The sequence below is a fragment of the Phaseolus vulgaris genome, chromosome 3 (genome assembly GCF_000499845.2).
Source record: "Phaseolus vulgaris cultivar G19833 chromosome 3, P. vulgaris v2.0, whole genome shotgun sequence".
Lineage (NCBI taxonomy): Eukaryota > Viridiplantae > Streptophyta > Magnoliopsida > Fabales > Fabaceae > Phaseolus > Phaseolus vulgaris.
The window spans coordinates 45,371,915-45,398,662 of NC_023757.2; the positions used below are offsets into that span (position 1 = coordinate 45,371,915).

At 29.6% G+C, this 26,748-nt stretch overlaps 3 protein-coding genes across 4 annotated transcripts; 1 reads left to right on the top strand and 2 right to left on the bottom strand.

Moving 5' to 3' along the window:
• The first annotated feature begins 2,374 nt into the window (after positions 1 to 2,374).
• Positions 2,375 to 3,479, top strand: LOC137808114 (ethylene-responsive transcription factor 1A-like). Its single transcript, XM_068609067.1, has one exon. The coding sequence runs from the start codon at positions 2,553 to 2,555 to the stop codon at positions 3,297 to 3,299; it is 747 nt and encodes a 248-aa protein (XP_068465168.1). The 5' UTR covers positions 2,375 to 2,552; the 3' UTR covers positions 3,300 to 3,479.
• A 10,405-nt stretch (positions 3,480 to 13,884) lies between these two features.
• Positions 13,885 to 20,973, bottom strand: LOC137808113 (ubiquitin carboxyl-terminal hydrolase 3). Its single transcript, XM_068609066.1, has 9 exons — positions 20,819 to 20,973; positions 20,502 to 20,633; positions 20,348 to 20,386; positions 20,008 to 20,113; positions 19,858 to 19,916; positions 19,659 to 19,733; positions 18,586 to 18,634; positions 18,245 to 18,321; positions 13,885 to 14,185 (listed from the first exon to the last, which is right to left on the bottom strand). Exons 1-9 carry the CDS (start codon positions 20,891 to 20,893, stop codon positions 14,087 to 14,089), a joined length of 711 nt encoding a protein of 236 aa, XP_068465167.1. The 5' UTR covers positions 20,894 to 20,973; the 3' UTR covers positions 13,885 to 14,086.
• A 1,960-nt stretch (positions 20,974 to 22,933) lies between these two features.
• Positions 22,934 to 26,392, bottom strand: LOC137808112 (probable enoyl-CoA hydratase 2, mitochondrial). Of its 2 annotated transcripts, none has more exons than XM_068609064.1 (8): positions 26,090 to 26,392; positions 25,849 to 26,018; positions 25,470 to 25,544; positions 24,947 to 25,037; positions 24,784 to 24,835; positions 24,439 to 24,542; positions 23,937 to 24,013; positions 22,934 to 23,408 (listed from the first exon to the last, which is right to left on the bottom strand). In XM_068609064.1, exons 1-8 carry the CDS (start codon positions 26,277 to 26,279, stop codon positions 23,232 to 23,234), a joined length of 936 nt encoding a protein of 311 aa, XP_068465165.1. In that variant the 5' UTR covers positions 26,280 to 26,392; the 3' UTR covers positions 22,934 to 23,231. The 2 variants fall into 2 exon arrangements, with proteins under 2 accessions (XP_068465165.1, XP_068465166.1); XM_068609065.1 differs by having other exon boundaries at positions 22,934 to 23,424.
• Between the last annotated feature and the right edge of the window lie 356 nt (positions 26,393 to 26,748).

Genomic DNA, 26,748 nt, shown 5'->3' on the forward strand with positions numbered 1-26,748 from the left:
CTTTCACCATGAAGGTCCCCTTTTATTTATACTACTCCGATAGGTCTTGTCTTGTCAAGATGGTTCAAACAGGCACAATAGATGTTAATCCTGTTTTGTTATCTTTTTAATTAAAATTAACGTACTTACCTCTTATATGGCGCGAGTGTTAGTTTTGGCCGGAAGGTCGTTAGGCCATCTAGATGGTCGGTCATTCGACTTTATGACATAACAATTATATTTGTATACCATTTACATTGAATTCATACGAGATGATACCAATGTAAAGTTTTTATATTTGATTTATTTTATATACAAGGAAAAAAATTATAAATTATAATATTTTAAAGTTTTGGATGGATTGTAATATTAAATTTATGTATTTATTGTTCTTTCTAATAATCAAAATGGATTTTTGTAAGATAAAAATATTGATACATTACATATGTGCTCATTATGAGTATTACTCCATCAAGATACAAAATTATGATAATTAGTGTAGAGTTTCTTGAAGAATGATTGAATAAGTGTCTTTGGTTTTCTTGTTCTAATTGCATAGATGTTGTTCTAATTAGATAAATCAAGTTTTTAAGTAAAAAACCACATCTTAAATTGTTTGGATTAAATGGATGTAGATTTGGAAAGAATTGAATTAGCATAAAAAAATTGTTTCATCTTCTCTAATTTTCTTGAATTTTTGTTTTTGGTGTTCACGGAGTGTTCACTTAATTTCCGTTATCATCAAACTAATTCACTCATGGTTATGATTTTAGTCATTTTTTATTTTACAAATTAAAGGTGGACAAAACTCACATAAATGTTTCTAAAACATAATTTAAGAAACTATTTTTGGATAGTATTTTACAAACAATAACGACCCATTTGTTTCCGAGCAGAAAAAGGAAGATGTTTATTGTGCATGAAGAAAACACAATAATCAAAATAAAATATCAAAATCACAAAAAAAGAACTCCTTTTACTTTCAAATTTTCTTCATATTTTAAAAAAGATTTGCAAGGAATTTTTTTTATCTATATATATATATAATTATTTTTAATTTATTCTATTATCCTTTTTTCATTTTAAACTCAAAATATTATAAATTTTTATGTTAACTAAAATTATAATCTAAACACATAAAATATAAACAAATAATAATAATAATTTTTATATAATTAATTATATTATAAATATAATAGATTATATATTATATTTCAATTAAGAATAATTATAATCCAAAAAAAATTAATCAAATTAATTTTTTAATAATTTTTAAATAGAAGGATAAATTTGTAAGTTTACATTTTTATCAATTAAAAAAAAATACAATTTCAATCGCATTTATCACATCACTCATAAACTTTCATACATTTTTCACTATATTCACCTTATACTAAAAACAACCTCACTTTCTTCACATTTCCTCTTTAAATCATCATAAATCCATCTTAATGAAAACATAAATTAAGTAATCACCAAAAAACATTCACATCACAAACAAATGAACCTAAATTTAAACAAACACTTTATGTAATAGTTATACTACCCATTTGGATATAATCAAGTCAACATTATAGTAGAAAAATAAATCATGTAGTAAAAATAAAAAATAAAAAATATTAATTTCACACTTATTAAAGAGTTTAATTCTTAATTTAAGAAATCTGATTAATTATAAGTAAGAGGTTATTGTAGTCAATGTTCACGCTCATAATATATTAAACATATTTGATTAAGAATGTATATTAAGTGAAAAGAGAAAGAAGGTCCTGTATCCTAATATTTTAAATTTATTTGAGTACAAGAAAAAGATGGCCACAGGCTTCATGAGCAATTAATTAAATAGAGATATAATAGCCGTAAGAAAGAAAATAAAAATCGGCGATTATGCAGCTTGCAAAAGTGACAACAGGGAAGACAAACACCAAGCAAGTTGTCTGCACCTTTAAGCTAAATGACGTCACGCCCTTTCGTCACCCAAAAAAATTGACTCAAACTCATTATTAATAAAGAAAAATTAAAGAGAAAAAACATCTAAGAAAATTATATAGAATAATTTACATTATATTTTGGCTATCATGTTGTAATTTAAATTTTTTTTTTATTCCTCAGTGAACAAAGACTTGACGTTGTAATATAATATTAGGATTTTGTGTTTTTAATTTATTCCTAAGTTAATATGATAAGACTTGTTGTAAGAAAAATCTGTGGGAGTGGAAAAAATGGTCGAAATAAAGCACGTGAGGAAAATCCGCACTAATTCCTTGCCGTTTACACTTTACGCATGCGAACCTTCAGCGAAGCTAAGTAGATGACTCCAACACGATGAAAAAATTAGACATCCACAAAAAATAATATAAAAACATAAAAAATTCAAACGATAAATGAGAAAAGGCCAAGTGCATGAACCTACAATCCTATAAATACCCACCAATTCCAAACCTTATAAGTTCGAATATTCAATACGCTCTTCAAAAATATCCAAAATCCTCACTTTACTCACTATCATAAATCTTTTTGCAAAGCAATTAGATTTAAACCACAATACTATAATCGGAAGATCGGAAACGGAGATGTTCGAACAAAGTAGTACATACGAATCGGATTTGGCACTCTATTCGATTCGCCGCCACTTGCTCGGCGAGTCCGAATCAATATTCGGAGCCCCAACATGTGCATCGGGTCGGACCTCAAGTGTCAGCATCTTGTACTCCTGTTTGAGCGACAATTGGGGCGACCTTCCGTTAAAGGAGGACGATTCCGAAGACATGGTGCTCTACGGCGTGCTCCGTGACGCTGTTAAGGTGGGGTGGGTCCCTTCTCTTGAGGTCGGATCGCCCGATAGCGTGTTGTCGGGTTTTCCTACGGATTTCACGGTGAAGCTGGAACCGGACGTGTTGCCGACGGTGACGAGCTCGCCTCCTTTGACAGCGGTGGTGAAGCAGGAGAAGAAGGCTTCTCCCGCCAAGGGGAAGCACTACCGCGGCGTGCGGCAGCGGCCGTGGGGGAAGTTTGCGGCGGAGATCCGGGACCCGGCGAAAAACGGGGCGCGGGTTTGGCTGGGAACGTTTGAGACCGCTGAGGATGCGGCCTTGGCTTACGACCGCGCCGCCTACCGTATGCGGGGGTCGAGGGCGTTGCTGAATTTTCCGTTGAGGGTTAACTCGGGCGAGCCCGACCCGGTGAGGGTGACTTCGAAGCGGTCTTCATCGCCGGAAAGTGGGGCGGGTCCGGCGAAGAGGAAAAAGGTGGGGGAGTCTGGGCAAGTGGGAAGTCAAGTGGCAGAGTGTAGACGTGGCGAACAATTATTGGTTACCTGAGAGAAATTGTATGGGTGGTGTTGTGTTTATTAAATACACTTGTAATTATTGAGGTGCGTGTATTGCACTTACCCCACCCATCCTCCAACTCAATTTTGGAACCTAGAAAAAGATGAGGGAGATTTTAAAAATATGGAATTCAGAAGATAATGAAGGAGGTGAAGATATGTGATTTAGCTATGTGAATACCAAATTTTTTATTTCTTTGTTAGAAGTTATAATTATGAATGGGTTAATTTTGATAAATGAGACGAGACCTTAACTTTTGATTAATTCCCCTGTTCGTGGGAATGGATCGATGTGAAAGGGTTCGTATGAGATCAGGAGAAAGAAGTGTTTTACCAATTGACTATTAACAATTGTTATTTGGATACAGAAAAGTATGGCACCAATGGTAAAACCTTTTGGCTGAAGAAGAAATAATTTAATGGTTATATTGTGGTAAGACTTACCAAATAAGGTTTTTAGTGTAATCTTGTTTCCGGTTTTTCTTTCCAAATATTAACCAAGTAATGCGTCCACACCGGTACACACAAAGGCTACTACAAAAGCATTATAACAGGACAAAGCTGAAAAATGTGAAATTATATATATACTTATGCAAATAAAATAAAAAAACTCCTGTATAATATTTTCATTTTGTAATCGATAGGATAAAAGCTGTGTTGCACGAAATAAAAGGCCATACAATAGATTGAATGACAACGATTTCTATTATTTTATAGAAAAACATAAGTTAATAATTAGTTCATAAAGGAGACGCATTAAAATTATGTGGACAGATCATTTCAATCTATTTTGACTCAACTTATTATTGTTCTACTAAAAGTAGGGCGAGAGCAGTAATTCCAACTTAAACTAATAACATATTTTAAGATGGAATGACGAATTAGTTTATCAATGTAATATCCTAGAAAATAACATCTAAATATTATAATACAAGTTCTACGTATTTTTATACAAACTTGAAATTTTTCAAAATATTCCTAATACATGATTAGAATTTATAGAAATACAAATATTTACATATCCATAACTCAAAATAAAACTCTGAAATCTCTAAGGCTTTCCTGCACTTGTATGGTCATATGTACACGCAGTTTAAATACAACACAAAAAGCAAGGGTAAGCTAGTGAAAATAAAATTTTATAATATACGAAATTAAATTAAAAGAGAAAATCAAATTACATGGCCAAATTCTCAATTATTCAATCTTCTTCAAAATCCAACATAAATCAATCACATAGATCTCACATGGATCTACACATCCAAAATATTCAACAAACAACGTCTTGAGGAAGACCCGTATTAAGTAAGTCTTACTAGAGACTAACACTTGATCCAAAGATTACCAGCGAATCCAACAAAAATGATCAGGGTAAGTTCAATACAACTCAAGCCGTGCATCTCATATGTCACGGTGTGCATGAACTTCCCCATCAGCTTCTCACCACCTGATATCTTAGTCTATGTGACTTACATCATCAGTGAAGCTCGGAGATCTCTGTTACCACATAGGCATCAATACTTAATACACAGCAAACATCAGTCCATACATTATCACAAATGTATGAATTCAATTCCATACCATTTTGTCATACAATATCATTCAAAAAGTGATCTACAATATTCAAAAGTCAATTTGACATAAAAAAAATAACACTTTAAAAATAATTCATCAAAACCTAATATTTCCACAAATTTAAATAATATATAAACAAACAACCCAATATATATAAACACACAACATCCCTGCAAGAGAAATTGAATATTGGGACCACGTCCCTTTCACATCCAGATCTTCTAGCCTAAGGTTCAATTAAAAATTAAATTTAGCTTCCCTTACCTCAAATGTTTGCTTTCCAAACAACTTTTAGAATTTTATTCCCCACGGTCTAGATAAGCTTCAAGATTTACGGCCTAATGCAAGTTATCCAAACAAAACAAAAATTCAGTATATAGTAGAATAAGTTGAGATGATTAAACTTCTCAAGTGACCCCACCAATATTGATGACTAAATTCTAAGGAAAAAAAAGAACAAATGATATTTAGAGTAAAAATGAACTTACTCTGTTTGAAAATCTGATCGGGTAGAAATGTTTCTTAACTCCTCAGCTACAACATAGTATTATCAGATTCTAAAATAGATGAGGTATGGAGTGAAAAATTAAGAGAAAAGATAGAAGGAAGAGATGGAGAGAGAAAAATAAAATAAAAAGAATGGTGTTGTGACAAAGGCACGGGTTTTGTTTTTTTTTTAAAAAAAAAGCGCTGTTACAATCACTTTTCAATTCTTTTATAATATTTTTTTAATTTTTTGTTTTAAATTTATTTACTTATTTATAATTATTAATATAATTTTTTAAACAATAAAAATATAAAAATAACAAGAAAAATTAATTAAACTTTAATATTTAAAATAAATAAAGTTTAATATCTAACTCATTTTCCACGAAAAAAATGTCGTCTCCAACAGTTTTAAAGTTACAAAGAATTTGATAATCTAAAGGAACCCACTTGATGTTTATTCCACTAAATCTAGGTGTGAGTACCTTGTAAAATTGGAATGGAGTGCCCCTAAAAAGTGTTGATATAGAGACAGGACAAATTTTGAGTTGTGACTGACAGCACACTTATTGTTCAATTTCTTTTCTGAATTCATACTTCAATTAATCACGGATAAGATGTACAATAATCATTTGGAACAACTATGGAATCCAATAACTCAAATAAAAAAAATATAGAAATTAGAGGAACCGTAAAGAGAGTACACACTTCTTTATAATGAATGAGGATGATATATTGAGAACGTACTTCATTATATAATATTTAATTAATGATATAAAAAATGTATTTTTGGCATTTTATTAAAAAATTAAAATTTAGAAAAAAAAATAGTATATACTTAGAGCAAAATTGTCAAAGTATATTTTTCAACAATCCATACATATCAAAGAATTTCAGTTTTTAAAATACCTTCTTCGAAGCATTTTGACAGTACTAAAAAATATTAAGGGAATTCAATCTTACCTTCGTCATATAAAATTAACTTATTAAAATAAAAATTAAATTCACTTATACATTATAATTTATTTATATTTTTTAATTAATCTAAAATTTACAATACTTTTTAAATTAAGAATACAGTATCTCAAACCTATGTAAAATTCAATAATAAATAACATGATAGATATAAAACTTGACCAAAATGAATTGTAATTAATTTTAATACCATTTTAAGAGGATAATATTTAAATTTAGTTCTACCTAAAAAAAACATGGTAAAATAGAGTTTAAATTTTGTTATATATTATAGTTTTTTATTACATATATGATTGATGTGAGATCTCAAATATAAAACAAAAACAAATTTAAAAATATTGTAAAATGAAAATATTTTTCCTTTCAGACAAAAAATAAATTTATTTAATATTAAGAAATATTTTGTAAATTTGAATATTTTTTTTATTTTTTTTTGTCTATTGAATATTTAAAAAAATTATATTTTAAAATTAAATTTTTATGATTTATTTTTTTAAACTGTGTATTCATGGATGATATTTCGTCTAGTCATCTTTGTTTATTTGTTTCCACTGTTAATAAATATCGAGTTTTGTAATTTATATAAAATAATATATCACTTAATATTAGAAAATATAGAATGACAAATAAACCTGTTAATAAATATTGTTATAGATGATTACTAAAATGCAAGAAAAATTCGTTACCCAACATATCTTCAAATAAAATAATAAAAATCATGTACTTTTACAATAAATATAATATTATTTTATATTAATTACAAAAGTATGAATTTTTTAATACGTGAAAACAAGTTTACATCACTCCATTATTAACAGAAAAAAAATTAGATAACAAAAATTTAAAAATTTTAAGTACACAAATTAATTCTTTTAATAAGGATCCAATTCAAAATTATTACAAGTTAATTAAAGTTAAATATTTTTATTACATCTTTACACACCAATGCATTATAACTTTAATGAGTTTAATAAAAGATGTTGATTCTCCCACTTTATAATCAATGATTATAATTGTTAGGGAAATTAATTTTCTTCTAGAGATGATGTTAGGCTGTCAGCAATTGGATTTACGTAACTACTCCAACATCAAAAGCAACTAATTCTTGGAATTTCCTATCAAATGAGAAAATTGGGTCATAATTGTGTTATATTTTAATGTTGCTTTTGCTTTGAGTATAAATCAAAGAGGTAGGAGTCGCCTACAAAAATAAATGCAAATTATTGATAAACACATTATACTTACAATAATTAAGATTCTTCACTTATAATCAAATCATTGTTTTTAATATTTTCAGAACATAACACCAAACCATGTACTTCATATAACCAATCCCTACATCATCATCATCATCATCATCATTATTATTATTATTATTATTATTATTATTATTATTATTATTATTATTATTATAATATATGTATATATATATGAAATCAACGATAACATGGTTGTGAAAAAAAGAAACAAATAACATTTATTTTTTTTCTTTTATAAAGGGAAACATGGTGCCCCGGCCACCACACCATCACAGTTACGAATTGCAATAATTGATTTTTCTTTTCAAAAACGATAAAACACTCATTAATTCATTGTCTCATCACATGGTTTTGACCCAAAGCTAACAAGTATCTAAAACTACAATATATATATATATATATATATATATATATATATATTATAGTTTTAGAAACTAGGATTCGAGGAGATAGTCGTAGTTCGGATTAATTTATTCTTTTTTATATACGGATTAAAATGTTTTTAAAATATTTTAATTTATATTCAATTTATTCTTTCTCAATAAAAAAATTATTTTCACTTTTTCATATCCAATTCACAGATAAACTTATGTTTTCTTAATCTCCTCCGATTTTATTCAACTCGTTCTTAAAGTACCCATTTCCACTAAAAAATTGAAGAGAAAAAACTAAAGAGTTGATCAGTGACTTGGAGATGAGAAAATAGAAAAAATAGTCACTTTATTCCACTGATAGTAAAAATTAAACATATATTTAGATAAAAATAAAAATATTTTGAATTCTAAATAAAATAAATTTATTGAATTAAGTCTATAAAATATATCAACACTAAAAGGAGTAATGTTTGAATAGTTTTGGTAAAGCAAGACAAAAATGCATGATCATGCTAAAATAACTATATGTCGATTTCATTTATTTTTATTATTTTTTAAATATAAAAAGTTAGATAATTTGGATTATTAAAAAATACAGAATTTACACAATGTTACACACTTTCACGTGGATTCTCTTATGAAAAGCTTCGTTATATAAATTATGTACATAGCGAATAACAAATGCACAATATTTAACCTAATATTTTATGTTTTGAAGAAACCAGACGCCGTTGAAATTATTTTATTGATTTTACACTTACCCGCTGCAAATGCTATCTTCACTTTCCTGAAAACATGATTAGGAGCATGACTTTCCCTTTTGTTCAACGTCATTTGGGTCAGAACTATTAATTCAAAACAAATAATTAAGTGCGTTCCGGAATTCAATTCAAAGATGAATTCTGAGGTCTCAATAACGTTAGCACACATTTGTTTATGCATAAATGAAAAACTAAGAGTTGCCAAAGACAAACATTGCTTCTCTGAAATTCTTAACAAAAACAACACTCACTTACACACGATGATCTTGAAAACGAAACGTGTAAGCAGAGTATAGACATAGTAAAACATACTATTCAAATAACAGTATATTTTGAATATCATGACATCAATAAGCTACAGTGTCTTCACATTGCAACGTTTTAAAATAAAGAATATTTTTGTGTTTGAAAACTGTGGTATATTAATTAGAATTTGAGAATTGTGGAGGTTCAAAGATGAGAAGGTTTTCGTCAACCGCAAAAGGCACCGCACGTGTTCGTCCACGACACAGTATGTAAGACCTTACACAATTGTCGCACCTTATCCTCAACGTTAGACTTTTCAAACTTTGACCTTCCCTTTTCTTCTATGATACTTTTCAACCATTGTTAAATCAAGGAACAGTTTTCTTTTATATGAGAGAATGTTGACTAAGGAAAACATGGTTTTCAATAATTTACACACAACCACAAGTACAAAATCTTAGATTTATTTATAAATTATAATTATTTTTAATTAAAATATTATTAAAATATTTATAATTATAAATATTTGATACAAAATTATTTTTATATTAAATAACATTACTATTTTTATCTTTATTTTTTTAATTAATATAATTATTATATAAATTTATTTCTTTATTATTAAAAAATATATTTATTTTTATTATTATTTATATTTATAATTTATTATATATAATATGATTAATTATGTTTTTTATAATTTTGATTATATTTTTTAGATTTAAATTGTAATCCTATTTTAAATAAAAATAAAAATAATTTAAATTTAAAATAAATAAAATAAAATAAAATTATTAATTAAATATATATACAACTTTTTTCGTATTACCATCCTACAAGATTCATAATTTTGTTGTTGTAAAATCGTATTAACATATTGATTACTTTTGTTGTTGTAAAATCTTATTAACATATTGATTATTTGTGATAGTTTTTAGTTCTCTTTATAAGTCTCTAGAAGAGTGAAAAAATGTGGTGTTGTTGCATCAAATCACAAGTTTAATTAATTTAATATAAAAATAACGGCTGTTATGCTATAAATGTAAAAAATATTGGAATATTGACAAATCTTCATAAAAGTGTCATTGGTATTACAAAGTTGTATATTTCTTTGAATACCATTCATAACTGTAACTGGATTTTAACAGATTGGTCCAAACAATCACTCATTTAATGAACTTGTTATTTTTCAATACTTGCAATGCCAAGTGGCCCACAAACTTTGCTCTCAATACAACCTGAAAATGACTTCAAAAATATATATAGAAATAATATAATGTTAATTAAGAAAGTAATTTAAAATAGTTGTCTTTATTTTTAATTTAATAATTCATAAAAATTAATAAAAAAGACATAAACAATTACTTTAAAATAACTTGATCTTACAAATATATTTAAATCGTTAAACGTAGATTTAGAAAAAAATAAATAGATTTGGAATAAAGGATAGTAAAAAACAATTAGATTTTATGAGCTGGGCACCGTGACATATTCAGTCTTAGTTTATTCTCACGTATGAAGCAGATGCCAATGTGTTTATATTTTTTACTTTTGTATTATACATATAAAATACTGAAATAAAAATTATACTGTTACGTCGAAAAGTCAATCATAAGGTTTGACTGAAGGTCAAGGCAGAAGAGTTAAATGTAAAAAATATAAATAAATAAAATTATAATTGGTTATTGTAACAAAATTCATAACATGATCCAAATTAATAGGTGTGTTTTAAAAAAATTATGTAAAAAAGAAAAGTTCAAATAGGTTCTGAGTTCAATAAAAATAATATAAATAGGTCATCAATTTAAGAGGTAATGTAGAATGAATTTATCTGATAATTATATAAACTGATTTTGACTTTAACATCGAAGCGTCTTGCAGGTACACATCCAACCGTGAGAGGAGGCCGAGAAGAGAAATCTAGAGATTCATGAATCAAACCCAACCAAGTGAGTTTGTGATACTATTAACCCAACCTAAAGTCAAAGGAGTGGACCAAAAGCTCAACCCGAGAAACCCAAAAAATCTGATAAGTCAACAAAATGTGAGTTTGATTTTAAATAAGTAGATAATACTGATATATTTCATTTTTAATACTATAAAAGATAATAATTTTAGTATAAAATTTTAATTTTATTGAACTTTCATTAACAATTGAAGTAATAATCAAGCATCTCTTTAGTAATTGGTCATGTGTACTTATAAAAAAAATTAATCTTGTAATTATTCCAACTCACATGTATTTTAAATCTACTGTTTTAAATGTATATTAATGAAATGTTTTTTTTTTATAAAATCACGTGACAATCACTAAAAAATACTTTACGTATTCTAAAAATAAAATATATTAATATTTCTTGTACTAAATGCTCTAAAAATAAAATATATTAAGATTTATTATACTAAAGTGACTATTACATAAAATCATAATGTCATATGATTTGAAGATAGAAATATTAAATAAAATAATAATTTGAATTATAAACATTTATAAATAAAGTTGAAATTATTGATTATAATTAAATAATTTATTATATAAAAGTAATAGGTTTATTAATTATTTTAATTAAATACATTAATTAACTAGACTTAATATTTACATTGTAAAAATATGTTTATATATACACACAATAAAAGTAAATAAAAATTTAAAAATTTCTTAATGTTAGTAGATTGAGTCTAGTTCGTATTAACTATAGTGAATAAGTTGGATTTGATCTAATTCTTTAGTCAATAATAAAATAAGTTTAGTCCATTTTACCACCGTTATTTGAAGCTAATCATATCAGATCAACAAGTCTTACATATTATTTCTCTTAAATTTATATTTTTAGGCAATAATTTTAAGAAAATAATATTTTTTTTTATTTAAGTGAAGGAATATATAGTGAGAAACTAAGAACACATTGCCCCATCCTGAATTTTAATTATCAGTAAATACGCATTAGAATTTTTTTTTACTTTAAAGAAAATTGTTTTTTTAAAACTTAATTAGCTCTTCAACTGGATCTATTTTGCCACTTTAATTTAAGGGTGATTAACTTATTGAATCTAAAAATTCAAACAAAACTAATTAATTGAATTAATTCATTCATTTCACTTCAAATTACAAACAAATTTTTTTTATAATGGATTTATTGTATGAACTAAGCCAATGACCCAATCGACTATATTTATCTTTTTACATTTACAATATAGTTTACAACTTTAGTACTTTTTTTTTTATTACTTTTGTCTTTTATTCTTTTTCTTTTTCATTCATTTTATTTTTCTTATTCATATAATATTTTTAAGTGTCTCAATTTAATCATGTTTATGATGGATTTTTTTTTATCATATTTAGGGAAAAAGTTAAAATAAGAAACATAATGTAATATACCATATATAGGTGATAATTATTGAAAACTAAATATAAACAAAATAATAAAGTATTCATTAAAAGTTAATAAATATGTTTATTACGCACTGATATAAATTTAACCTTCTATAAGATATCCATAAAAAAAAAACCTTGCATGAAATAAATAATAAACAGAGATAAAAAAAAACTTTATAAAAATAATATGATAATTTTATCATAATCGCTTGACTTGAACCAAACTAATAAAATGGTTTGGATCAGATAAAAAAAATCAAAATCTATGCCAAATCAAATGAATTAAAATATTATTGATACGAATTTAATTTCACCCTAAAGTGAAAGCAAAGCAAGTTATAAATCTTCATACCCTGATTAATTTTGTCTATTTTAATGTGGTGACTATTTATGAACTAGAAATGGACCTTGGATGTGTCCCAAAGAGAGCAAAAATGAGTGGTGTTTAATAATTGATTATGCCGAAACAATTTCATACTAATTATTTCACATGTTCAATGGCATAAAAATAATGTATTTGTTATACCATAAATATTGAAAATATTTAACTTTAAGCTAAGAGTAATTACAAATGAATATATTTACTATCCTTATTGTATACGATATAAGCAACATCTGGAAAAACACCAAAACTCAGAATCCAAATTACAGTTCCGAATAGCACATTTGGAACAGAAAATATCAAAATAAGTTGCTTACAAAAAATAACATTCTGAGTTATATTTTAAAATATTCCAATTTTTTTAGATGATTTAGAATGAATAATCATAAATACTTGAAAATTGATTTAGGATTACACATTTTGAAATCTTCATTTTGAAATATATACTCTTTTTCAGAAATGTGTAATCCAGAAACTTTTTAATATACTTTAGAAATCATTTCCCCAAAAATATTAAAACTTCAAAAAACATTTTCAACATATTCAGTATTTCGTTATAAAATATACATATTCTAGAATGTCTCCAAATGTGTAATAGTTTTTTTTATAAATTCATATGAAATGAGGTGCAGAAAGTAATTGTAGATGTACTTAAAGCAAAAGCCTATTAAATGATGCATGTTATTCGACACATTTTTTTGGACCAGAATAAGGGTATTTCTTCCTGCAATCCATCAAATCTTTTCCTTCACCCCATCAATTGCTGAAAAGACTGTTTTTCCTTTTTAAAATTGACTTCCGGTCTATGTCTTCCAGAAATTTTCCAGAACATATTTTCTGAAATTTGAAAAATGTTTTCTAGAACAGTATTTTCGAAATCAACTTTTCAGAAGGTATATAGTATGCTCATGAATATGTTTTCCAACATAGATTTTTCAGAGTATGCCGAAATGAAGGTGAATCAGATGAATAGATGAGGACTTTTGGTCATTTTACCTAATTAATAGGGGTGAAGGAAAAAATTTGATAAAGTGCATGAAGAAGCATCCTTTAAAATTTGGTCTCAACATTTATCTATGCCATTATGCTTATTTGAACTGTTGCCTTTAAAAAAACTGAAAAATCAAAGCGCCAGTAAACAACTTCTAGGTCAAAGTTTGTTCTTTTAGATCAAATTTCCTCGTGCATCTATTTTGACCGAAAGATGCTCTGCTTGATATGTCACTGAACGAAAATAAAAAAACGTAGATACAGGCAAAAAGTGAATAAAACTTCAGATGCCTGGAGATTATACAGCAGATAACTTCAAGAACTGCTTCACCTAAAAAAGCCCAAATTGACTACCTTAATGTCCATCCCCGGATTTCTTTGATATTGCAATGACATTGAAGTTAAGGGAATCTGGATTTTTCTGGATCATGCTCTGGATAACTTTAGCTGCATCCTGTCGTAAATTTAGATGTGCATATTAGTAATTAAAAATAGTGTAGTAGAGAAACAAACATGCTGGATGAAAGATAATAAACCCAGTAGCTTCAGACATGATCAAATAACTAGGATCGGCAAGGGTTGATTGAAAATGCCTATGGTGACGGGTTTCAGCACAACCCTCCAAAATTTGACTATATGGGGAACAAAGAAAAAGGCATGTTCAAGCTGATGAAGGTGGAGAACTATGTTAACAAAAAGTAGACGTGATTTCAAGTAATTAACTTGAAACGAATGAAACTCAATTTAGTAATAGAAAATAAATACAATGAGAAAAATGATACACCAAGGAGAAAACCCTCTTTGCACACAAATAGAAAACACCCAAATCCTATATTCATAGTGTATGCCACTGTAAATGGGTGCCAGAAACAACATTCACAAGCTACTAGTTTGGGCTCTAACTGCACCCAAAAATTCCTTTATAAGATAATTCCTTCCCAACTAAAATATGACAATGATCGAGATAAAATGTATCCCACCGCTTTGAGAACTATGGCGGCAGGTTGGCAGCTATTGCATTGCTAAGAAGAACAAATACACATTCTTACTGTTCCCCCTTGGTTATTCTGCCTCACTTTGGACCTTGTCACACATAGTTGTCTTCTAAGGTTTTCAAATTATGAATCCACTGAACCACCAACTCTTTCTATAATATATTTGAAAATTGGCCTTGTTACCCCCACAACCACAGCCAACATATTAGGATATTAGATTTAGAATTTGCATTTGATTTCAAGGCACATTTGAGGAACATTTAGTTTAGAATTGTGGAATCAAAAAGGCTATAAATAACCATCAAGAGAGTTTCAAGAGTTCTTTAAAAGAGAGAAAGTTATCTTCTTGCTTGAGTCTTATCTTGCCTCTTTGGATCAAGTGACGACAATTTATCTTAGATCTTCTCCAAGTGGTGTGACAACCTCCATCAATTCATAAGTTTTTCCTTTCCATTTTTTTCTTTACTTTCTTTTTAATGACGAGTTGGAACTTGTACATTCCATCTCCATAGTTTGTGCTTATCTTGTCCTATGTTCATGTTCTTCTCTTGGATGCAATTCCCACTTATATAATCTTATTAGATTAATTTGTTTCTAGTGATGAGCATCCTCGAGTGTCATCTACATTCTTAAATCCTAAAAGATAAAATCAAATTCTTAAACTGTTTTCAAGCTAGCATAAGTAGAATCATATCATACTTCCTCCGATCTTTGTTAACTTTCTTCAACCAAAGATGTCCCGTTTTTAAATGATCCACCTTCTCCACGCCTTCCATGCTATTATCATCACCGGGGTTGTCAGAAAAGAAAAAAAAAAACTAGTACCAAACTGCATTAAAAATGCCCCTAAATTGAGCTGCTTAAATTGAATTAAACTATAACTTATAAAATTGAATAAGAGTGAAAAACATGCTTCAAAATAAGATGTTCTGGCCAATAGTTCAAACAGTTCAATCAATTCAAAGCAGTGCCATTTGTTTGAATTGTTATATGGTTCAATTCAGTTCGCCTGAACTATTATGCAGTTTAGTTTAGTTCGTCCAAATTGCCTTTACAATTTAATTCAATTCTATAACAGTTCAGTTTGGTTCATCACTTCATCTACTTTGCCCACCCCTAATCATTTGGCCAGTCTCTTGCTTTTTTACCACCACCCACTAATGATGATTTCAAGTAAGCCAACTTCTTCACCTATCTGCCTTTTAAGATTGATCTCCCATTTGCATTAGGGTTCCACTTAATTCAATCTTTCTCCTCATTATGTTACTTAAGTTATCATCATTTGCTTGTTTGGCGTTATACTTCCCTTTCTTTCTTAACCAGTGCCTACTTTTATACCATCCTAGTTGTCAATAAACTATGATTGATGGAATGTGTACGCTATAGTCACCAACAGTTGATGAGTTTATTCTACAAAAACAAATGACATCACACACTAACAATAAAATCTGGCTTTCTGAAATTATTGAAAAGGAGCATATGTTCAATTTCTAGCAGGACCTAAATAGGGACATAGACAAAACCAAAGAAGTTTGTTCGGAACAAAAACTTTTCCCTATGAATCTAATTGTTTTTTAACAGAAAAAAGGGAAGGAAGGATACAAGGAAAGAATTTTAGGACTATTTTCTGTTTAGTGATGGTACAAATTTTATATGGGCTCCACATTAAAGAGTGGTTGTTTCCCATTTTGACAGAAAAGGAAGAATGAGAGCTTGAAATGTAAACGAAACTAATGCCCTTATTTATATCACAAGACATCTCATTTTTTATTTAGAGTATTTGTCATATTACACACAGTTTTTTCTCTTTCATTTTTCTCCCCTACCAACCAACCTACAAAATCACCTCAATTCATTCTACTTTTCGTTCCTTCCATTTTGTGAATGTTACAAGAGAGAAAAAAATGGGTTATGTTCGATCTTCCCTACTAGACCAACTACAACTTCTCCAAGTTTTGTACTTACTAGGTTAGTAGTTAGTACTCAAAACAAGTAAAAAAAATAGAGAATGAAAATCAGTGGTGGGCACTACTACAATCATGACCAAATTTTGTATGGTGGGGGAGCTAAAGAATCCTTCTTCACCAAAGCTTATGCATCTACACCCTTCAACAAAATGTGGTTACAGAAAGCAAGAATGGACACCTTTTAGAGGTATCCCATTCCTTAATGTTCCAGATAAATATTACAGAGAAGCTCTCTTACATTACTGCAGCTCTCATCAATAAATTTAATGAACCACTGGATCCTTGCACACCTATATCAGCTGCTGGCTACAAGAGATATGTCGTTTGACTTGTCAAAAAAGGGACTACAAAAAAGTGGCCAGCCATTACTCATTTAGAGAGTAGAGAGCAATTAGTAGCAAAAATCCAAGGATGAATGTCTAGTAGACTGGGGATAGAACTGAAGGTGGGGAATTTGATATATTAGACACTTACAAGGCCCAATATTATCTACAGCATAGAGCCAGTTTGTGCATTGTCCAACTGAAAAGGACAAAGGAATTATCTAGAGGCAGCCAACTGTATATTGAAATATCTGAGGGGAACTCCAGGCAAAGGAATTATTGAAGGCTTTCTAATTGGGCTAGATCAACTGATGTTAGTAAGTCAAGAACTGGGAATAGGCTATAGCACAAGCACAAAGGTATGGGGAAACCTTGTTACATGGAAAAGCAAAATACAATCTCCATTGTGGAAAGGAGAAGGATGGATAGTGGCAATCATACAATGATTATGACAATTAATTTGGATTGAGAGGCTCTACAGTACCTAAAATTCTCTAGAAAAGGTCTATAAAGCTATTTAGTAACAGTGAATCAGCAACAAGATGCATGGTTCACAAGCCTGTCCAGCATAATCAAACAAGCATGTCAAAATTGATAGCAATCATATCAAATATGAAATTGTTTATATGGGGTATCAAACTATCAATATCTTCTATGTTCAAACAGGACACCATGATACATGAGGACATTACCAAAGCCTGTCAACATCTTGGTTTGAATTCTTATTTGGTACGCTAGGAATGATTGATATCTATTCACTAGGTTGAGGGGGAATGTTGCAGATGATCTTGGTCATCATAGGAGGTGGCCCTTAATGCCAGTAGCAGTAAATGTTGTGTGTTTGTTGTAATTTCTTAATTGTATCCTGATTGATGTTAGTTACTTTAAAAGTAATCTCCTATCTATAATTACGGCCACTTTAGCCTATTTAGTGTAAATTCTGTATTCTCAGAATAGCAAATAGGATTTCTTTCTAAAAAGCCTCTGTACACTAACTTTACAAACTCAAATTTAAATCACTAGCTATCAGAAAATTTTCTCCAAAGAGGTGGGTGCTCCAGTGCCAGAGCCACTTACCTACACATTTGTGTTTGTTTCTTCATCCATCATTTAAAATTTTAAGTGACAACAGAATTACTAGAATTTGCAAACTAAATCAGTTCCTTTCGCTAAATACATGTTTTTAAGCATCAATAAAACTATATCCCTAACATTTAAAGAAATTTACCCTCAACAAAGCACTTGGTGAGGATTCACCATGAGATATTGGTCCCGACTTTCTTCCATCAAGCTCATACAGTTGACCTGCATATCATACAATTGCAGAGACATTAATCAGATGAATTTTTTGCAACTGCAAAAGGAGAACAACAAATTCAAATTGACATTAATAGGATCTAGATAGTTTAGTTTAGCCTTTTAATATAGCTGGTTTATGATTTAGACATTTAGTTCGCCTCCTACAATGGTGTTGTTGATACAATGATATCTTAGTATATTGTTTTGCTCTTTTTATGAACACAACACAGACAAAAACCATTAATTTTTTTATTTATATAAAGAGATTACCATCCACACAGGCAAAGCAGATGAAATGAGTGTCCACGTTATCTGATGCCTGCATTATAAGCAAAAAGATTGTAAGACAAGAAAACAAACAGTTGAAAAAAACAATTTTGTTGTTGCACAGGGGAGAGGGTTGTTATCTATTTTTACAATACTATTCAGGTTTTGCCTCACGGTATGACAGCCTTCTAATAGTTATATCTCCTAAAACCTCAGTAAAATTTGCAAAATCATCCAGCGCAAGTACTAATAGTATTAAGCACTTCATATTTTTCAGATATAATTTCCATTCATTTTGTCCCATCAACAGACAAAATTGCATGGAAAGATTATTTCTTCACATATACAATAAAAATGCTTCCTTTTGACCTATATAATTTCACCTTTTTTTTATCAACGAAGAAATTCATCAGGATGAAAAAAATATGGCCCACTACATTACACTCTCGGGGAGCACAAATGTACATAGCCTTATAGGACTATTAATCTTTAAGCAATTGCATCAAATACTGGCATATAATGCCCATTGCTATGAAAAGAAACTTCTTAGCCCCCTTTTGGCTCATAAAGCTAAATCCCTGTGTGTAATTGATAGAACTTAAATGAAAGAAAATCCAAGTAGGAAGCAGGATTTGACTCCAATAGGTTGGAGTCTTCTCATAATTTGTTTGATTAGTTTTGAAAGAAACATCCTTGTACATAACAACTTAAATTCAACATTTGTTCAAATCTCTGTAGTGTAAAAGCCCAAATCTAATTCCCGACTACACATCACAGAAGAACCCAAAAAAGCTGTTAAATAAAAATCCCTGCTTAAATATGAGTTTATCATGTTAAAAGAATAATGATAATAATAAACAACTAAGATTTTCAAGATGATAAATCTAATTATCAAGACTACTCATCATAAAAGAACCTATATCCAAAGAATAATGATAACAACAAACAACTAGAAAATTTTCAAGAAAAGAAGGCCAAATGAATCTCTCATTATTACTACATCAGTTATCTGTTTCACTACTACATCACATCATACCCCCCAATTATTGTTGCTTTAAATTTAATAAATAAAGTACCACTGTATCACCAGCAGTGGCTGCTACTGAATGAGCAACTTCCATGTCCCTGTCATTCTCAAGAAAGGCAGCCCGCTGCAAAATACGGAAGTTAGAAAATGTCAAATGAGCATTATATTTAACTTGCTATTAGTGTCATTTGTTTGCATTTATTAAATATGAGAAAGAGAAAAGTTTTTTGTAGGAAAAAATAAATAACCTGAATTGGATCCATGCTGGCAGTAGATTTAAAGAACTTGTCAAAAAATGACCCCTCAACTGTTAACCACAAGAGCAACACAAACTGAATGAAATTTAATGGTTGATACACTATAAACTTAAGCTGAGGCTGTGACTGTTAAAAGCCTACCAAGCTTGACTTCGGAAGTTATGTTCCCAAGTGCATGGAGCAGACCTATCGTACCACAAGCATTACCCACGGTTTGCTTCATAAAGTACACTTTACTGCTATAATCCTACACCAGAATAACAACAAAAGAATCCTACTCAATTATATGATATATGCAACCTAAAATTCAGATTTATTGGACACTATTAAATAAAATGGCCAATTAAGCTTGAAAGACGATCTATAATTAATAATATCCTACAGTCCAAACAGAATGTAGAATGCTTTGAATCAGGTTAAACGAATAGTCACAGACAGATGAAAAGACTCTATAAATAGACATATCCACTCAGGCACTCACTTTTTTTTCATTTTCCTGTTGCAACCTTTCTTCTTCAGTCTGATAAGAGAAAATAAAAACTTTCACAAAATCAGAAGCACAAATATGCAAATGACATGAAGTGGAAATAAAAATTGGAAAAAGAAAAAAACACATGTTGTGAGTTGAAACTAACCTTTGCAGTAATGGGATAAAGAAAAAGCACAGCGAGAACTGGCTTTGGAACTATTTCCAGAAGCTCCTCATCCAAGCCGAAAACATCACAGCACTCTGCCTCCTCCACTGGAAGCCCAAGACCCCAAAGGAACTGTAATTCATCCAAAAAAAAACTTAAATTTCGCACACTACCAAATAGAATAAAAAATTGTAAATCCAAAACGAAAGCGAGAAATTGTTTGGCAAAATTTGATATATGCGTAACTGTTCCATGAATAAATGATCATGATTGAAACATTTTGCTCAATGAGAAGGAAATAGGAGGAGAGAGAATACCTGGTTCATGACGTCAGGGTTAGCTTCAAGAGGAAGCCACCTTTTGGCAGAAGGGCGTTCGTCTAAGGTGGCCATTCGAATTTCTTTCTGCTGTTACGTTATTCTCTTCTTCCAAACTCACTCTCGAACTTTTCAGAACTTAGAATACTATATATGGTTGAATTTGTGGGCCTAATTGGGCCTTGTAAGGTTCACAGTTGGCTTTTGCTTCCTTAACAATTGGGCCTTAGAATACTTTAAGAAGTTATTCTTATTCTAGAAGACTGTTTCTTCCTGCACCTCCATATCTTCTTCTGACACCTCCATGCACAACACAAAAATATATTTTTATTCTTTTTGTGTCACTCCATAGAGTATTTTCTGGATTATATAATCCAGAAACTCATTTGAAAAAAACTTTTGGATTACATAATCTGAAAGCTAAATAAGACTTTCGAATTATATAATCCGGAAAGTAATCATGCATCTGGAAAAAAATTCCAAATTATATAATCTAAAAACTAATTACAAATTTGAAAAATGACTTCCGGATTAAGTAATCCGAAATATTATAAAGGAGTATTTTTGGAAATTAAAAAATTTATGGAGGTGAGAAAAGAAGGTATGAAGGTGCAAGAAGAAACAGTCTTCTAGAATTGTCTTTTCACATGTATCATAAACCTCATTACCAAAATAAAAATCTGGAATTGAAAATAAACCACAAATTATTTTTTCTTTCTTCCTTCACAAAAGCAACCATCAAATATCAAAGAAGCACCAAATACCAAAGAAGCATTGGACAACAAATAATTAGATCTAACAATTACCAACCATATAAAACACTCAAAACGGATAAAAAAAATGAGTAGAGGAAAAAGAGACAAATCTTTAAATCTATTTAAAAAACAACTGAGGACAGTTTTGTTATTTAATGTCATTCGTATAGTGTAGGTCAGAAAATGATATAGAACAGGAAGCACAAGCCTTCACAGTTTTAGTAAGGACAATTTTTTTTTAAAACTATAAATAAACATCGTTTTTCTTCTTTTAGATCGTATAATTTAGAAATATTTCTGTTTATGTTTTTGGATTTCATATTTTGAAATATATTTTTGACTTCTAAATTATATATAAAAAAAATAGAAGTATTTATGTTTATGAGATTGCAAAGAAATATATGGAGATGCAGAAATTTAGCAAGTAAATATGTAATACAAAGTCCATGATATTGACACCTCCTGTTTCATAATCGCATCATTCCTTCTTATTTTTAGTTTTTTATTTATTTATTATTAAAAAGTATCTTTGTGTAATGTAGATTGACCCTTCTCTTTCAATTAGCAACACATCACCCTGTATTGTATTTATTTGTTACATGCATTTTGTTTTTCAGGATGACATGTACGTTAGAAGCAATCCATCAAATAAGTCATATTTTTTACTTTTCATGAAACATTCTTCTTAAGTTTACATTAATAGAGAGAATAGAATAAAATTAAAAAATATATAATTTAGATTTAATTGTTTAGATTATTTAAAATAAAATGTACCATGGCAGAGATATATTTCATTTTATTCCATGTATTATTCCTCTTTCTAGTCTCCCGCATGTATTTGGAGGTTGAGATCAACCAATTTTTTTAATATTAATTATATCATTAAAAAATATTTACTTTTTAATATTGTATGATCATTGTTAACTATTTATGTATTTAAAGAAAAGTTAAGTAATCATCCAATTAATTAGTACGTATGAATATTGTAATATTATGCCTACAAATAGTGTTTTTTACTATTTGTAAAAAGACATGATATTATCTATGTTAAAATGGATATTAGGAATTAAAATTAGTGATTTCAAATTTTGAATAAAAATGAAATAAATATAGAAATTAAAATAATAAATGCATACATTTTATAAGGACTAAAAACAATTAATTCAAGTTTTACAAATATGAAAAATAATTTATTTTTATAGAAATAAAAATCAAAACTCACTCATTTTACTTAGATTTAAAATATATTTAATCCTAAAAATAAATAAACAGTGAGAGAATAACTCTATTCCATTTCATTTTATTCTTCCCCACTCCTTTTCATCTCCTTCAAAATGTTAACAAAAAGACTTATAAGAAATACCTTTAAGACTCTAATCTTTAGTCGAGGTGGGATAAACTCGAAAATGACTCTGATATCATATTACAAAGTGGACTTTAAGCCTAACTCAACCTCATAAAACCGACTCATGAGATGAAGTTTGCACCCACTTATATACTATGAAAAACTCTAATCTCTAGTTGATGTGGGATCTCCACCACAAATTGCAGTGGAATTCCATCGTCTAGGAAGTTGACTCCAGGCTCTAGATGACTAATCTAAAAGATATATATTCCTCTCTAGAAACAGAGACCCAATGAGCAAAATAACACTCTTATCACTCACCCGTATATCTTGGTTTCCGCTTCTCAGCAAATGCAGCCAAGCCTTCTAGTCGATCTTTAGTATTCAAGACATGATCATAGTAATCTTCTTCCAAGACCAAAGCTGATGTTAGATCAGTCTCAACCCCCTCATTAATAGCTTTTTTAGCCATCCTTATAGCTACTGGACCCTGTTAAAAATTTAAACTGAATAACATGCAGGGACAAGTAAGCCTTATCTCTAGTAAATCATATTTCCAATAAAGAGGAGTGTTGTTTTATTTCGGAAATTTCACACCTAAAAGTAATTTCACTTTATAGTATCCAAGAAACTCCATTTGATTTGACAATAAGTTTTAGGCTAACGTTCTCAAATACAAAATTCTGGTGTTTTGGATTTCAATCAAAGGTATTTTGGACATATAACCAAAATTTTCTCTTGATTTTCAAATTGCACCAGCTAAATCATTTGTGGGGTTTTTGCAAAGGAAGTAAATGTACATGTAACATGAGCTATTTATTTTTTTTCTTAATAAATAAACTTCTTCAAAAGAACAAAATGGAAAATCAACATTTAGAAATATCAGTAACAAACAACCCTTTATTTTATACATGGAAATTCAACAACACTAAGGCCTCGTCCCCGCATTTCTAAATGTCATAAACCACAGTTATACCATTGTACCAGTTTCAGAATGATATATTTCTGAGGGAGATACCTTTTGATTGATATCCCGAGCAACTGCAAGTGCCTTTGAATAAGCTTCACCAGCAGGAACACAGTAATTAACAAGACCTGTATAAATATTTTTTTAGGCAGCCATCATGATGTTTGTCAAAGAATAAAAAAGAAAAGATTATGCTTTATTTGTGAAAGGAAGCAGTAAGAAGTTAGCAATTTCTCAGGCGAAATTTTTTGTATGTGTTATTGTGTAGAAAGTTGCATAACAGTAACCTTTCTCTTTGCTTTAACGGAGTTAAACAGGAAAATGCTAAGTGTAACATAATAGTGCTTGCTATGAACACCCAAAACAAATGAAGTCAATAGAAGAGATAAACTTTTGTTTGATAATGTCTTGAATATTCTTTTCAAGTGAAATATAAGTTTTCGGAAACAATGAGCATATGCGGTGTATTCTCTAGATTCTCCTCCTCAACATCTCTGTATTGATGTCTTTACTAATTAGATAAAGAAAGGAGTTGAGTGACTGATCAACATACCCAAGGACAGTGCCTCTTTGCCATCAATCTTTCGACCAGTAAATATAATATCCTTTGCAATTGCTTTTCCAACCAATCTGGGTAGTCGCTGAGATCCACCTGCCCTGTATCAATAATAACAAGAATATCACACTGACCTTATTAAACACATTCATCAAAAAATCAAAAACAATTCAAATTCGCCATTACATTCATATTTGTCTACATTTTTCAAATATACTCCTCAATCTATCTTGAGATTTAATCTTTTTACTTTATTAGATAACAGAACTGAAGGTACATGACAGAAATAGATGTCGTCAAAGACAATATGCAAAAAGACTAGAGTAATAGTACGAAACATACGCAGGGATTATTGCAAGTCCTGTCTCTGGCAAACCCATCACAGCATTTTCTCCTATGTCATGAAAGAACAGACAAGTAAAGAAAATGTTTGATACTGGCATCACATTCAGAAGCAATCAAACCATTAAAATCCAATATAAAAAAATACAGTGTATTTAACTACCACATATTCGAATATCACATGCAAGAGCCAACTCAAGTCCACCACCAAGAGCTACTCCTTCAATAACAGCAATAGTTGGAACACAAACAACCTGAATAAAGAAAAAATAAAGAAAAAAAAATATTATCCCAAGGAGTAGTATCATTAAAATGGGAAAACAGAGATGTTATGACACAGATGAAGTACAGCCAAAGCAAAAGAACATGATAAAGTCAACTTCAATAGTTCTTACTACCACCCAAAGACGGAGTATAAATGGAAGCAAAAGAAAGTTGGGTCAGCTCATGAGCTATATAACAACCCCTCCCCAAATGATAATAACAATACCAGAAAAGAATGGGAAACCGAATAGAAATATAGAATTAAACACCATAACCTACTTCATACGATGCTTCATCTGTCATAAATTCATAGCATTATGTGGATAAGTACAGAACACAAATATTAGAATGCAACTCAATAAACCCAAATACTATAATGTAATCCAAAAAGTACAAAAATATTACGAATGATTTGAACTAACCTCTAGAAATGAAAATGTGGAGCGAATAGAATTCACAAAAGTCTTAGCCTCGGATTGACTCATGGCCCTGCGCTCCTGCAGCCAATGAACACAACTTTTAAAGGCCGGGGAATAATGTGTAAACTAAATCCACACTACCTTGACTAACAGCAAGAACCCATTAGAAAATGGATAACTTAATATGTAAATTAAATCCACACTACCTTGCCTAATAGCAAGAATCCATTAGAAAATGGATTAAACTATGTCCAAGTACTATGCTTTGGAAACTTTTAGTTTATGATCACAGTCACCACAGAAGAAAAAAGAATCACAAATATTATAAACGCACAGGCCTTCTTCCTTTGAAGATTGAATAATAGGGAATTTAACAATTAACCTTTAAATCGGCCCCAGCACAAAATACCCCAGGAACTGAACTGCTGATTATAGCAACATTAGCGTAAGAGTTCTGATTAATCAACTCAAAAGCATGACTTAGGCCTCGCAGCATCTCTTTCCCTACAGCATTTCTTACTTCAGGCCTATCCAAGCTAATTTCGACAATCCCTGTAAAAATAAATGAAAAAAAAAATAGAATCATTATTGTGAGGGTGAATGGAGTAAAAAAGATAATTTACCGGAATCAGGGCCAGTGAGTCTATGAAGCTTGACGAATTCAGAAGCGGAAGTGTCAAAAATAAGATTTCTACGGGTCTGGTACTGGTTGTGGTGCTGATGTGTGATGAAATTGAGAGTGAGATAGGGTTTGCAAATTTTGGCGTGGAAGCTGCTATGCAAAGACTTGGTAAACACTCTCATGGCGCACATTTTCTTCACTGAGATGATCGATTACTTGGGACAATGTGAAAATCAACCACTTTCGTGTTTGATCGCATGAATATCAGGATAAGTATGAATTAGTGTTTGCTTGAATTTTTTTTAAGTCAAACTAATTTCTTAAGAAAATAAAGTCCTAAAAACTAGTTTATTTTTTTTTAAAAAGTCTTTTAACAAAGATAAGTGGTAAAGCATATAATTTTTTTTTATCAGAAACAACATAAATATATAAAAACTCTACTTATGGAATAACTTTCTGTGAAAAGTGTAAAACATCCAAATTACTATATTTACTGTTAATGTTATAATTAACCTCTGATTGTTATTGTCACAGTGTAAATGAATATTTTTTAATATTAATTTTTAACATAGTTTATGAAAAACTATATTTTATAACTCTAGTTTAATATGCTATTCCATAACAAGAAATATTGCTTCCATTTTTTTAATTTAAATTTTA